Raw genomic sequence first — 13,962 nt, 5'->3', positions numbered from 1 at the left:
TGCACCACAACCTGAAATGTTTGTAATTTTACAGTCATTTCTGAAACTCGTCTGCCAACAGTCACTCCGTCCATCTCTGAAGAAGAGTGTGACCCTTCAGGAGGACAGTCCCATGTTGGAGGGTGGCGATGGAGCCGACGGTACAGGCCAGGCAGCCGGGAACAGGAGGGCAGGCTTCAAGAGACAGACTTCACTCTCACAGAGCATCCGCAAGTATGTTCACTGTTGGAGGGTGTAGTAGTAGTGTGTGTACTCTGTACTGTGAGCAGGGTGCTTATGAAGATCTAGAAAAGTATGGAAGTTTTGCTCTTATTATACTTATTAATAGTTGACAATGTGCAAAAGTATCTTAAAAAAATGTATTGATTCTTATCAAAACCAGATTGTCAAGATTGTCCACATGTCAGTCTAGTGTTTGTTATGATAACTGCCTAGATGTCATTTAGAGAAACTGAACTTACATTTAGTAAGATAACATACATTTATTTCAAAATAAAATTATTTGTATGTAAATGGAGAACATGACACAATGTTGAAAGTAATAGCTGAAAACCTCCAAAGGTGGCGCCACCGATCCATTGAACTAAATGGACAGGGACAGGGCAGTCGCTCCTTCTAAATAGCCAATAAATCACAATTGAATGTAATTTCGACACATTTAATTATTATTATTATTATTATTTTTACAAAATATAGCGGAAATAGTTGATCTACAACATCACAAAGTGACGTGTTGTAAGCTTGTATAGCTTGCTATGTTCGAAAATGTATGGAAATGTTTCAACGAACATGGAAACGATTAAATATTGTGATTATCTCAAATAAACTCTGGCTTTCCTTTCGCTACAGGAATACAGCCCAGTGGTTTGGTGTTGGGGAGGACTGTGAGACCAAACAGCAAGTGTGGCAGCGGAAGAGCCTGCGCCACTGTAGCCAGCGCTATGGCAAGCTCAAGGCCCAATACAGAGAGCCTGAGACCAGCATCGACCAGGGCCTGGACTCACCAGCAGCACACAAGATGCCAAAGGTAAACCACACACACACACACACACACACACACACACACACACACACACACACACACACATCAGCAATGTTTATACAGTATGTTCATTCAAGAAATGCTACCCAAACAAGTGGTATTAGATGCATGCGTTTTTCCCAAGACATAACTTTTATCCCAGTGAACTGGTTCCTTGCACAGAGTGACTACTATTAATTATCGGGTAGAACTGGGAACAACTGAGCCAGGTCCGAGTTACAGTGTAACAGTGGGGTTTGATCAAACTCCACACTTGTTTCACAAGCAGCAGTGTAATTCTTGGTTCACAAGTCTGAGGGAGAAACGAAAGGTGTAAATTACTAAGGAGGGTGATAGAATAGAAGGGAGGCTGACACGAGCTCTGCTTGGCATGAACAATGTAGATGTCATAATAGTGCAGGAGCATCTGCGCCACAGCTGAATGTCACTTCCTGTACTCCTCAACACGCATGTCTTCTTATTTTCCAGCTTTCCTTCATCTTCTGCTAACTTAACTCTTTTATTCTGCTCCCTTTCTCTGCATGCTTTTGTCACTGTCAGCTATTGTGTATTCTGGAGGGCTGGTGGTAAGACACAACAGCTAACATGGTATGGCTCCAAAGATCACTCCCTGATATTTTCATTATTTTGTCGTATGATCTTCATCAGACTGAGAAGTGTTGTTATTGATCTACGCTCCCAACACACTTGCTCAAACGTGACGAGGTGTGTGTACCTCATTCTGTCTTAGGCATATCATATACCATACGCACTCACTTATCAGATACACACTCATGCACCCACATAAGTAAGTAGTAGAGTGCATCTCTCTAGATGTGTCTGTCACCTCCTCAGCTGTCATGTATCTATAAGAAGTGTGAAGTTGTGCGTTTTTCTCTTCTCTGTTCTACCCATGTCTTGCCGTGACATTGTAGCGGGGCAACCGTGTTTGGCCACGATCAATGTTTAGCGATTAGGAAAGTTGGTACTTTATAATTGTTAATAATCATATCATCTGAAATGGGTCCTCCTCCTCCTGATCTCCCGTTCTCTTGCAGATTGTGGACCCTCTGGCCCGGGGTCGGGCCTTCCGCTACCCAGATGAGACAGAGGGCGCCCCCCCTCGGACCCCACACGCGACCCAAGGGGGTCCAGTCACCCCGGCTGTCGGCTCAATGTCCTCCTACACCAGCCAGCGTTCTGGTTACAACCGCTTCCCCAAACGCAAGCGGGAGTCCGTCGCTCGCATGAGCATCCGAGCTGCCAACAACCTGCTAAGGGTAGATTTGGGTGTTTGTGGGTGGGGACTATTATGTTTGTATTTGTGTTATTTAGCTATATTTTACTGTTTCTGTGTAATGTATCTATATTTGTAATAGGGATGCAAGATTACCGATTAATTGCATGGTCAACTTCACCAAGTTAACCGTGCGAAAGCCGATATTGCAGCTACTGATATGATGACTGATTCATTGTGCATACCAATTTTTGGACTGACACCGGACAATGTACCATTACTTCTATGTTACGTTTCTGTGCGTTGCAGGGGCGTAACAGCCTAGCGGGCCCCCAGACAGGTCGTAGTCAACCGAGGAGGAGCTTTGTCCGGCCCAGCTGGATGGATGAAGACACTGTGGACTCAGCGGACACCTCAGAGTCAATCTTCTTCAGCAAGGTCAGTCCTCTTTGTATGTCCTCCTATAAGGTTTCAATGTTCTATTTCTGATAGGAGAGGTGTGAAAACCCTTGTCAACAGTTGGCATAGGTAATGATGAGTAAATGCCACTGTCTGTATTCTGGTTTCTCTGAGTCTCTCCCGCTGCACTTTTCATGTGACTTAATCACATTTATCTCAGCCCCCATAACACATAATATAGCCTGCCAGCGTTCTTCTGTTAAAGCTGATTAGAGCATTGTAACATGAGAGGGAAGAAAATGACTTATTGGAAATGATGGGAGAGGAATACGACGAAATGGAGCCGAGTTTAGCGAGTGAATGAGAGTGAAAAGAGAGACTGCAGAGGAAGAATGGCCAGGAAAAAGTGCTACAATATGTGGTATTGTGGCTGACTTTTGGGTGGTGCAAATGGAGGTGTTTGTGTTACGGACAAGGTGACCCCCTCCCCTGCGTTTTGAGGGGCGCCAGCCCCTCCTATACACAGGTTTAGGGTTTGTCTTTAGTTCAATGTTTGTTTTGTAAACGCCATTGACAATGAAGGGAAAATTTACGTCATGTGCCTCATTACGTCATATTGTCTCTTTATTGTTAATGGTGTTTAATCTTTGTGTTGGCACCGTTTGTTTTACATCACCATTACATCACCTAATCAACATGAGTTAGATTTTAATATATTAGCGCCCCTCACTTCACACGGGTGTGATTTTTAAAATTTCTATACCTGTAGATGAAAGGTAAAATAAATCTATTCTCTGTAATAACGTCCTCTCTCTCTTCTCCTCCACCTACATGTACATCTCTATCCCTCCATCTTTCCCAGATGGATGTCCATGAGGAGTACTCTATGGCTGACGATGTGTTCGAGTCTCCTCCCATGTCTGCTTCTTTCGCCCCCAGCGAGCATCCTGACCAAAACTTGAGCTTGTGAGTGAAGAAAAAAACAAAACAATGGGTGAAGTTCAAGAAATTCAACTTCGATTATAATTTTTAATTTTTAAATCGATTAGCTTGATTTACAGGTGCACCCCCACTATGCACATGGTGCTGTTGCAGGGTAAATTGTGAACTCTATAAATCAAAGAGAAATCCACAGCATGCTACTCTATGATTCTTGTCAAAGTGAACAATGTTTTGACCACTATTTCATCATGCACAGTCTTCATCAGGTGTGTTAATTAAATTGACCCATCGTTACATTACCCCTCTACCCCCCACACAATGTAGGGGGGTAGAAAAACGTTTTTCTACCCCCAGTGATCAATAAACATAATGCCGGGGAGGAAATATAGTGCACCAAAAAGAGACATGTTTTGTCTTGATTGTTAATTGCTTTAAAATCACTATTTCAAAAGGTTTTCCGACCGTGTGACAGGTCTCTGTAGCCAGGGATTCCTGCAGACCTGTTTTGGCTAACATCTGGCCTCCCCCTAGGCAAAGCTTTTTTCCTGCAGGAAACACGGTGTAGCTTTAGATCGTGCATTTTTGACCCATGAATTTGACCCTACATTCTCTTGCTGTCTTTTTGTCACATCCGTGCCATTCGCTTTCCTTCATGCCACCTCTCTTCCTCCCTCCACATCACCCACGACCACCACTTCACAACGACCACCAGAAAGGACGTATCTCGAACGCCGAGGACGCCAGCGGTCGTAAGGAGTGCCGTGCTTGAGAAGGGCCACCCTCGTCGAGGCCGTCGCATTGCCTCCCAGGTGAAGCACTTTGCCTTTGACAAGCAAAAACGTCAGTATGGGATGGGCGTGGTGGGCAAGTGGCTGAACCGCAACTATCGACGCAGTCTCAGCAGCAACGTCCAAAAGCAGCTAGATGACTTCCACAGTCACAGGTTGGAAATGTGTATGTGTGTGGGTGCGTGTGTGTTTGTGTGCTAGCTGTATCAAGGGACGTTCACACTGGACATAACTATAAAGATAACTATATCTATCGTTGATCATTGTATTTTTTAATAGTTGGTGTGAACTTTGCCGTCCACTTGGTTTAGAACTATTTTTAAAACTATATTTGTATCAGTGTGAATGGCCCTTAAAGTATAACTTTATACAGTAAGTGACAATATATATTGTATGTTGTTGGCATTAGCTAGAAAAACATCTGTATTTTTACCTTAATATGGCCATAATTGACATGACAAAGATGTAATTGTAAGTGTAGTTGAACCCCACTGTGCTTTAACCCACCAGGCCCTACTTTACCTATTGGATCACCTTTGTCCACGTTGTAATCACCCTGCTGGCGTGCTGTACATATGGCTTTGCCCCAGTTGGGTTTGCACAGCATTCTACTACTGATCTGGTGAGTCATCAATGAGACTCTCAAGGTTCATTTTTACCGTGTTGCTTGGCAAAAACGTCTAGTGGCGCATAACACGCATTGCTGTGGGCAAGGGAATTCAACCGTAGTAGTCCAGTACTAGTCACCCTCTGCTGTTCCACAAACAAGATCTGGAGTGAATATTTTTGTTATTTTATTCTTTATTTGCATACTCATGTAAACTGTTGAGAAACAATGTGTAAAATCAGCCATTATGACAACCATCAAGCTCTGCCAAAATATATTTGATATCTTATGATATTTTGTCAACTTTGAGATTACTAAGATATGACTATAACTAAATTAAATTGTATATAAAAGACTGACTAAACTAAATCAAAACGTGCTGTCAAAATATACACTGTTAGATATTTTGCTAATCATACATATTTGGTTGCCTGTGTCTCTCTGTTGACCTCTAGGTACTGAAGAACAAAGGCATCTATGAAAGTGTCAAATTTATCCAACAGCAAAACTTCTGGATTGGCCCTAGTTCTGTGAGTACTATATCGTTCAGCTTGATTGTATCATTTGCTTGCATTAATCTTCCATGTTTAATTATTTGCCTCTTCACAAATGCAATCTTTCTCAAAAATGCATACAGTTGAGATATCTAATGATAGAGATGACAATCCATTAATTACTGCATAGAGAAGACTCTGGATCCTCTAATTCGGTGGTTCCCAAAGTTTTGAGCTCAAGACCCAACAGAGAAATTAGACATTTGCCCGGGAGTCCGGGACCCAAACTAGTAATCTACAAGATCACAATGCGTCGCTTCGTGCCACGCTGTGAGCTTGTAGATCGGCTAATTTCAGTACTTGTGCTCTAATACAAACATAGCTATTTGAACACTACTAGTGCATGTCTCTATGTCCTACAGCATGATACAAGATCAGATGATGCTTGAAATGTGTGTGCTTCATTATTATGAGAGAAGCAACCTCGTGGTCTTTTGCAGACTTGATTAGTTAACCGACTTGCTCAGCAATTCCAGACACTTTCTTGGCTCCTCCATGTAATTTGCTAACTACATTTTTGTGAGGCTGGCTGTGTTGTTTTTGTGTGTAAACCACTGGGTCCTGCATAATAAGGTGGGAGGGTGGGCCATGCATGGACCACGTGGTTTACGCCCAGCCAATCAAATTGTCTGGGAGCTTATCATAATAATGCTTCTGTGATCACGCCAAAAGGCGCTATCTCCAATAGCGAGTTACTGAAGTCAAGTATTGATTAAAAGAACTACATTTTTGTGTGGCTGGCTGCGTTGTTTTTGTGTGTAGGCACACGGAAAAAACTGTCTAGATTTTCTGGTAAAAGTCTAAAAGAAAGATACACCGTCTGCTCACATAGTAATAGTAATCACATGGTAATACTTTTCTATATATGTCATGCAATAAATATGTATGGGGGAAAAAAGGGAGATCCGGGCAGAGGAAACAGCCTTTATTATACCAACATGGTTCGACCACACATGGTTCTTCATCAGGACTAGAAACTGGATCTCCCAATTTTTATCTGATGACTTATCCTGTTTGATCCAGGGGCACCTTTTACTATTTTTTTTTCACTGACTTGTGCATCTCCGGTGAGCACCTGGTTGTCTCATTCTCTCTAAATATGTATGGGTTTTTGTAGCGTGGCTGTGGCTTTACCTTGAGGATTGCTTATACCCCCCCACCACCCTCTTTCAGGACGACTTGATCCACCTGGGCGCTAAGTTCTCTCCGTGCATCCGCCGAGACCGCCAGGTTGTCGAGCTGATCTCCAGGGCCAAGGACCTGGAGAGAGAGTCGGGCTGCTGTGTTCAGAACGACAACTCTGGTTGTGTGCAGACCCTCAGGTCTGGCTGCTCGGTAGGTTGTTTTTACATCCAGTATTCTGAGTGAAGGCTTATATTTTCAAACTAAACAGATGATTTGTCCAGTGGTTACAGAGAACATTCCTAAGTAGAAACTTCCCAGGTCTAGTCCAACATCAGCTCAATGACGCAATGTAACATTAAGGATTTAAAACTGTGGCACTGTTTTTCTGTATGTAAATAATGGACAACAAATTGCAACAGGGTATTGAAAGTGGAAAATGTTGTGTTCCTTCCACCCGCTACTGTACGTCCTACCGGGGAAACTATCAGGTGGCACTACTCATGCCATTGAAGGAGCATGAGCTCAGTTTGGGGCTCTCCCCAGGTTGGCAGGGGGAGAGTAGCGCCCAGGATTACAGCTTAGGCAATTGGCACCAAGTGAAAAAATGGGTTGCAAAATCGTGGGGTAATAATCCTATTCATAGCCAAACAATCGTGCACTTACGCTCACCCTCAGATTCTAAATAACAGTATTCAACATACACACAGATTTATACACTTGCGTGATTTGTACATAAATCTGCTTAATATTTGCACTCTCAATGTCTGCCATGCATTTAACATTTGTATTAATTGCATTTTTGTCAGAAACTATGTTTTCGTTCCTGTTTGCCCGTCCGTGTGTCTGTGAGCAACAAAACGCAGAGGAAGAACCTCTGCTTCTAATCTTTCAAATCGGCCTCATGGTGGTGCTTCAACAGGGCCCTTCATGTTATGGCTTATAACTCTTGAACCACTGGCTACGTCTTTACTGGCAGCCAGGGTATACTCCTTGTCTAATGATATGTATTGGATATTGCTATGGACATCTTATAGATCTGTATTGGATATTGCTATGGACATCTTATTTCCACTTGGACTGATGAAACGAATAACGATAGAAATATCTTTTGTGTTAAATGCTAAAATAACAGCTTGTGTGCAGGAGTCGCTGGCCACCTTTATGAAGTGGAAGAATGAGACATTGGACATTGTCAGGTCCTCTGGCGCTGTCTGTCATCAGGACCCAAGGTACCGGCTCTAGTTCAGTGCTGTACCATTACATCACCAATGTAAAACCATTACATTCTGTAGTAGTCACTAGATGTTACCACTGCAAATGAATGCCTGTTGAACTGATTGTGTCAGGCAAAAAAGCATGTTAACGTACATCATTGGATGTGGCGTATTTTAGTATGATACTACTTAACCAAAGTACATTGATGTTTTAATGTCAAATACTGACTGAGTCATGAAGCTGCTTAACTTTGCAATGTTTTATACAAACATCGATTTATGATGTCTCTCAATTTTATTCCCTCACAACCCATGCTGGGACCAGAGTGTGTGAAGAGCCCGCCTCGGCACCGCCTCACAGTTGGCCTGATGACATCACCAAGTGGCCGGTGAGAGACCGCTACACTTTGCATAATTGATGTCAGCTGTGCCGTGGTTCATTTAAAAAAAAACTTTTCCTTAATAGTTATCACATTAAGTGAACTCTCTTATGCACAGATAAGTTATGACTGTGTTGGAAGATTAGCACTATGCACAAACATCTAATGCAACTGCAATGCTCTGTATAATGCATGGCTGTACTCAGCCTTTAGACAACAGACCCACACAACAGCAAGAGTTTCAGGTTGAGACCTAAAAGAGAGACTGGAGGCGCGTTCGGAAATACCGCACCGGAGCACACTCGCCTATTAGTTTGCATTGCTCAGTGCGCTATTTCCGAACGCGCCCTAGATGTTTGCCCGTGAACCAAACTAGCCAATCTACAAGCGCACAACGCGTCGCTTCGCTCCATGTTGCGTGTTTGTAGATCAGCTATTTTCACTACTTCTAAATGATGTATTTGTTTGTTTTAAAAATCATGAAATTATTGTTTTATTAAAAAAACCGTTTTAAATATATATATATATATGAGTTTTATCGATCTATGACTATGTGAACTGCAACCTTAAAGATTTTGAACATTGAAAGCTATTGAAACATTGATGGAGTCGAGCTGCTTTCGCTCATGGATGGTATCGCTCTGTCCCCCCAGCTGTGTACGCACCCCGAGAAGGCCAACCATACTGGCTTCAGCCACATGGACTGTAACATCATGGGCAGACCCTGCTGCATAGGAACCAAGGGCAGGTGAGAGACGGGGTGGGGATCAGGGTTGATTTTGACAGCAAAATGTTGATTTTATTTTTAGTCAGTCTTTTGAATAAAACTTAATTTACTTTTGGTCATATTTTTGTCATAAAAAATGTAGTTTGGTGGGCCTCGATGCCACCGTAATGTGACAGATTTTACATGTGGTTGCATGCTGAAAAGCAGATTTTCAGAGTGCAACCAAACATAAAATGACTTGACTTTTAGTCCATTAGGCCTAGAACATTTTAATCTAGTTTGTATTTGTTGAAGAAATTGTCAATATATTTGGTTATAGACATAAATAGTTTTAATTTAGTTTGTGACGAACAGCGTCATAGTTTTAGTAGACGAAATCGACACTGCTGGGGACAGAAAACGGCTGTCAATGCACATGGTTGTGTATCACCTTCAGTGTGTTGTACTGAACTGCTCACCTTCTTGCAGGTGTGAGATCACTACCAGAGAATACTGCACCTTTATGCATGGTTACTTCCACGAGGAGGCCACACTCTGCTCACAGGTGTGTGTGTGTGTGTGTGTGTGTGTGTGTGTGTGTGTGTGTGTGTGTGTGTGTGTGTGTGTGTGTGTGTGTGTGTGTGTGTGTGTGTGTGTGTGTGTGTGTGTGTGTGTGTGTGTGTGTGTGTGTGTGTGTGTGTGCGTGTGCGTGTGCGTGTGCGTGGCATGTGAAATTGGGGACATTTTTATATTTTAAGTTAGGTTAACTTAACACTTTTTTTTTTGCTGGGGAATATTTCCGAATAATAACAACGGCCGCTGTCAAAAAATGGATTTTAGCGCTCACGCTTTTTAAAAAGGACCTAATGATGTGTCCACACGTCCTGGGCCTCCTACGGGTGTAATTATGAAGATGTGTGGACACGTCCTAGGCATCATAAGTGTTAAAGGTGAAGCTTAGGCATATGTGTGAGGGGAGGCCGGGAGGGGTAAGGTAAAAATGGTTTTGGATAGATTGGTTATGGTAAGGGGATATGGAAATGATGTGTATATCAGTCAATGCAATGTCTCCAAAAGTCTGCAAAACCAACATGTGTGTTTGTGTGTTCATGTACAGTATGCGTGTCTCATATGGTCTACTCCAGTGGTTCCCAAACGTTTTAGCCCGTGACCCAAAAGAGAAGTTTGCCTGGAACCCAAACTAGTGAAAATAGCAGATCTACAAGATCACAATGTGCCACGTTGTGAGCTTGTAGATCGCCTATTTTCACTACTCCTTAAGCATTTAGCTTTTTTTAAATAATTATGACAAAATGTAGGAAACCAAAAATACAGGGACCCATAATAATGTGTCTGCGACCCACATATGGGTCCCGACCCACAGTTTGGGAACCAGTGGTGTACTCTACTGTATGTGTGTGTGGTTTTGATCGGGTCATTTGTCCTTGTCCAGATACACTGTCTGGATGACGTGTGTGGCTTGTTACCATTCCTGAACCCGGACGTCCCTGATCAGTTCTATCGCCTATGGCTCTCACTTTTCCTCCACGCAGGGTAAGGAAGGACACAGCGACGTATACAATACTGGGACACAATGGACATCATTTGAGTGTGCATACATAAAATGTTTTCTAATTTCTGTCTGTGCATGTACATACAGTATGGTGCACAGTATGTACAGTATTGTGGAGGTACTGTAGTATTGGTGCACTGCACACAACTACTGTATGCCATCCTCTAGTCTAGATGATGTCTTTAGTTTATCTGTGTACTGTATGAGTGTGTACCTGTCTTCAGCACAGCTAACTTGTCCCTGATTTGATGTCTCTGCATTTGCAGCTGCAGTTTTGTAATATCCCAAAAGTTTGCCAAGTCAATGTGTGCGTGTGTGTGCAGGCTGTTTCACTGCCTGGTGTCAGTGGTGTTCCAGATGACTATACTGAGGGACCTTGAAAAGCTGGCTGGGTGGGCCCGTATCTCCATCATATACGTCCTTAGTGGCATAACTGGGAACCTGGCCTCAGCACTGTTCCTGCCCTATAGAGCTGAGGTACGTGAAGCACGCATAACCACACAGTAAAGTCGATGGAGTCCATTTAACTTTGAGTCACAAATGGATAAATTAAGGATTTTACTGTGCGCTAGATTTCTCAAATTCTGCCAGAACCTGACATTTTCGGGTAGGGCCGAGCCTAAAATGTATGCTGATTGTTCAGCAGAGAACAGGCGCATATAACTGTCTGTCTGTCTGCACCTCAACATTGAAGCCTAACCAATGGACCAAGGATAATCTGTGATGTTACAAAATCGCTTCTGTATGTAACCTACTAGCGGCCTGGTTGTACCGTGAAATACGGTAATTCTGTGTCAGAGCTGCGTTAGCTCTGTGTTGGAGAGGCTTGTGAAAGTTTAGAGCTGCGATGTTAATTTAAAAGACAGCACACCGTTTCACAAATTTGTAATCTATCTATAAATGCACCAAGTCTCTGTATGTACGCATGTGTGTAATCCACGTAACTCGGGTCAGATTCGACACACGCGTTCCACACCCCCACATGGAGTGCAGTGCCCGGTGTCGAGTCGGTCGGACCCACGGTTGTCCAGAACCCGGGTTCTGGGACAGGACCCCTGCCCAGGGTCCATATATGGAGCTGGCCTATTCTGACATCACAACACTCCATATTTGGACATGCCTGACACAGAACTCCATATATAGGAATATAAAGGGACACAGAGAGACAGATCTAGAAATCTCCATATATGGGCATTTCTCACATGACGCAGATGCATGTAGAATAGAATATCATAATTAAGCACTAAATGCTTATTTGTACTGCTTGCATGTGAGCATAAAGTGTGATTCATAAACGGCCACTGTCATCAATGCCATTATTTATGCACTCTCCCTCACAGCTTTTTCTGAAATTGCAGAATTTTCTAATGTTTTCCAACACGCATAACCCCACACACACACCTACTGTACTGTACTGTACTGTACAAAGACACACACTCTTCTGGCCATCGAGCTGCCCTGCGGTGCTTGTTGAGATTGTTAGGAGTGAGAGTTTGGCAGAGAATTACTGTATGAGGCATATGAGATATTGTGCCGTGTTTGTTCACCTTTGTCAAAAACATACATTACATGTATGTAATCGACTAAACATTTTCTGTGTGCAGTATAGAAAGAACAAGGACTGTTCAAGGATGCTAAAAACAAAACAAAATGTCTTCACCAAAACATTTCCTTTCCAAGAATGGAAAGGAAATGTTTTATTTTTTCAAATCCGATGAAGCCACCCACATCCCAATCTGTTTACAGTAAATCCAGTGATTTATATCTAAAATCACTTACTGGATGGAGTTAGCTGATGCTGAGGATTATAGCCCTGACTGGCCCTTACCAGTCTGGAAAGCCCCCCCCCCTCCCACACACACACACACACACTCCTTTTGTATTTATTGTCTCCACCAGGCCGAAGGCATGGGGGGAGAGTACAAGGCCGAAGGCATGGGGGGAGAGTATGTTTTGCACTCCGTCCGTCCGTGTGTCCTTCCGTCCGTCCTTCCGTCCTTCCATCCGTCCGTTATCAGCTAATCTCCGGTACCGTTGGCCCGATCCATGCCAAACTGTGCACACACACTCCATGGATGCCAACGATGAACCTCTGCCCCACATATTCCTCAACGGCCTGTTATAGCGCCACCATGAGGCCGATTTAGGCAAAACACATTTCTGTAGATTACCCGTACACATTTTATCCATACACAATTCGGTATACACTATCTACATAGTCATGTGATCAACAAGGATTTGCACCATTTCCCATCTTCCATCCTGATTGGCTAATATTGGCTTCCAAAGCTCACATGACATGTTTCGAACAAAATGCCACAAATCACAAAAACAGTGTGCAATTTCCGTGAAATTATACACGCACATTTCCACTAGGCCGAGGACGACATGCCACTTATACTTATGGGAGTAAGTATAAGTGGCAGTATAGGGAGTGCGCATACTTATGTATGCGCACTCCCTAGAGGCCATGGAAAAACATTTTCCCTGCATCCCTCCACATCTGCCAGTTATAGCGCCACCATGAGGCCGATTTCTGCTAAACACATTGCTTATGTTAGTCGCACAGATTTCATCCAAATCTCACGCAAATCGGTACACACGATCTCTGTAGTCATGTGATCAAGACGAGTCTGTTGGATTTCTCAGATTCTACACTGATTGGCTAACATTGCCTTCCAAAGTTTTCAGGAGTGGCCTGTTTCGTTCAAAATGCTGCACATGTCCTGCTCATCCAGAATTCTATCCTCAGAGATGCTATGAGTGATCTGGCTCTGCATTTCCTCAACAAAATGAAGAAAATTGTTGCAAAAAACAAACAAACAAAAAAACATGTTTATATTACTCCTAAACATTTTGCCAAACATCACACACAGTCCTATCCTCCTGGTGGAGACCTGTGCCCAGAAGGGCACTTTTTCTAGTTATACTATATATAGGCCTGTTATATATACTATAACAGGCCGTTGAGGAATATTTGGGGCAGAGTTTCGTCGTTGGCATCCAGGGAGTGTGTGTGCACAGTTTGGCATGGATCGGGCCAATGGTGCCAGAGATTAGCTGATAACGGACGGACGGAAGGACGGACGGAAGGACACACACACGGACGGAGTGCAAAACATACTCTCTCCCCATGCCTTCGGCCTGGTGGAGACAATAATGGAGAAAATATATCATAAATGAATACTGAAACCAGATATAATCATTAAGGAAAGTTCTTGCATGTACTGTGTACTATTATATGTAAACTCTTAATTTCCATTTTCCAGCCTGCAGTTGCAAAAAAAAAACATTTATTTTTTTTTTTTAATAATTTGTGGAGCCCCCAAAATAATTTGGCGACCCCCCCCCCAGAAGGGGTCGCGACCCACGGGTTGAGAACCCCTGGTCTAAATGAAACTATACATGTCCGTATT

The 13,962-nt window shown here is 43.1% G+C and overlaps 1 protein-coding gene across 4 annotated transcripts in view; it reads left to right on the top strand.

Annotated features, from left to right (window-relative positions):
* Nucleotides 1-13,962, top strand: part of LOC306922413 (inactive rhomboid protein 2-like) — a 40,172-nt gene that overhangs the window by 18,923 nt on the left and 7,287 nt on the right. For 3 of the 4 annotated variants that reach the window (XM_079499999.1, XM_079499997.1, XM_079499998.1), the window contains 15 exons: nt 35-213; nt 850-1,027; nt 2,080-2,301; nt 2,568-2,696; nt 3,520-3,623; nt 4,312-4,542; nt 4,898-5,009; nt 5,450-5,524; nt 6,722-6,883; nt 7,817-7,902; nt 8,213-8,276; nt 8,921-9,015; nt 9,463-9,538; nt 10,427-10,527; nt 10,870-11,023. In XM_079499999.1, coding sequence (XP_079356125.1) covers nt 35-213; nt 850-1,027; nt 2,080-2,301; nt 2,568-2,696; nt 3,520-3,623; nt 4,312-4,542; nt 4,898-5,009; nt 5,450-5,524; nt 6,722-6,883; nt 7,817-7,902; nt 8,213-8,276; nt 8,921-9,015; nt 9,463-9,538; nt 10,427-10,527; nt 10,870-11,023 — 1,968 coding nt within the window. The remainder of the gene's footprint in view (nt 1-34; nt 214-849; nt 1,028-2,079; nt 2,302-2,567; nt 2,697-3,519; nt 3,624-4,311; nt 4,543-4,897; nt 5,010-5,449; nt 5,525-6,721; nt 6,884-7,816; nt 7,903-8,212; nt 8,277-8,920; nt 9,016-9,462; nt 9,539-10,426; nt 10,528-10,869; nt 11,024-13,962) is intronic. The other variant, XM_079500000.1, reaches the window with a different exon arrangement.

Source organism: Electrona antarctica (assembly GCF_951216825.1).
Source record: "Electrona antarctica genome assembly, chromosome: 4".
Lineage (NCBI taxonomy): Eukaryota > Metazoa > Chordata > Actinopteri > Myctophiformes > Myctophidae > Electrona > Electrona antarctica.
The sequence above is the reverse complement of the archived record's forward strand: the minus strand, read 5'-3'. Positions and strand labels throughout refer to the sequence as shown.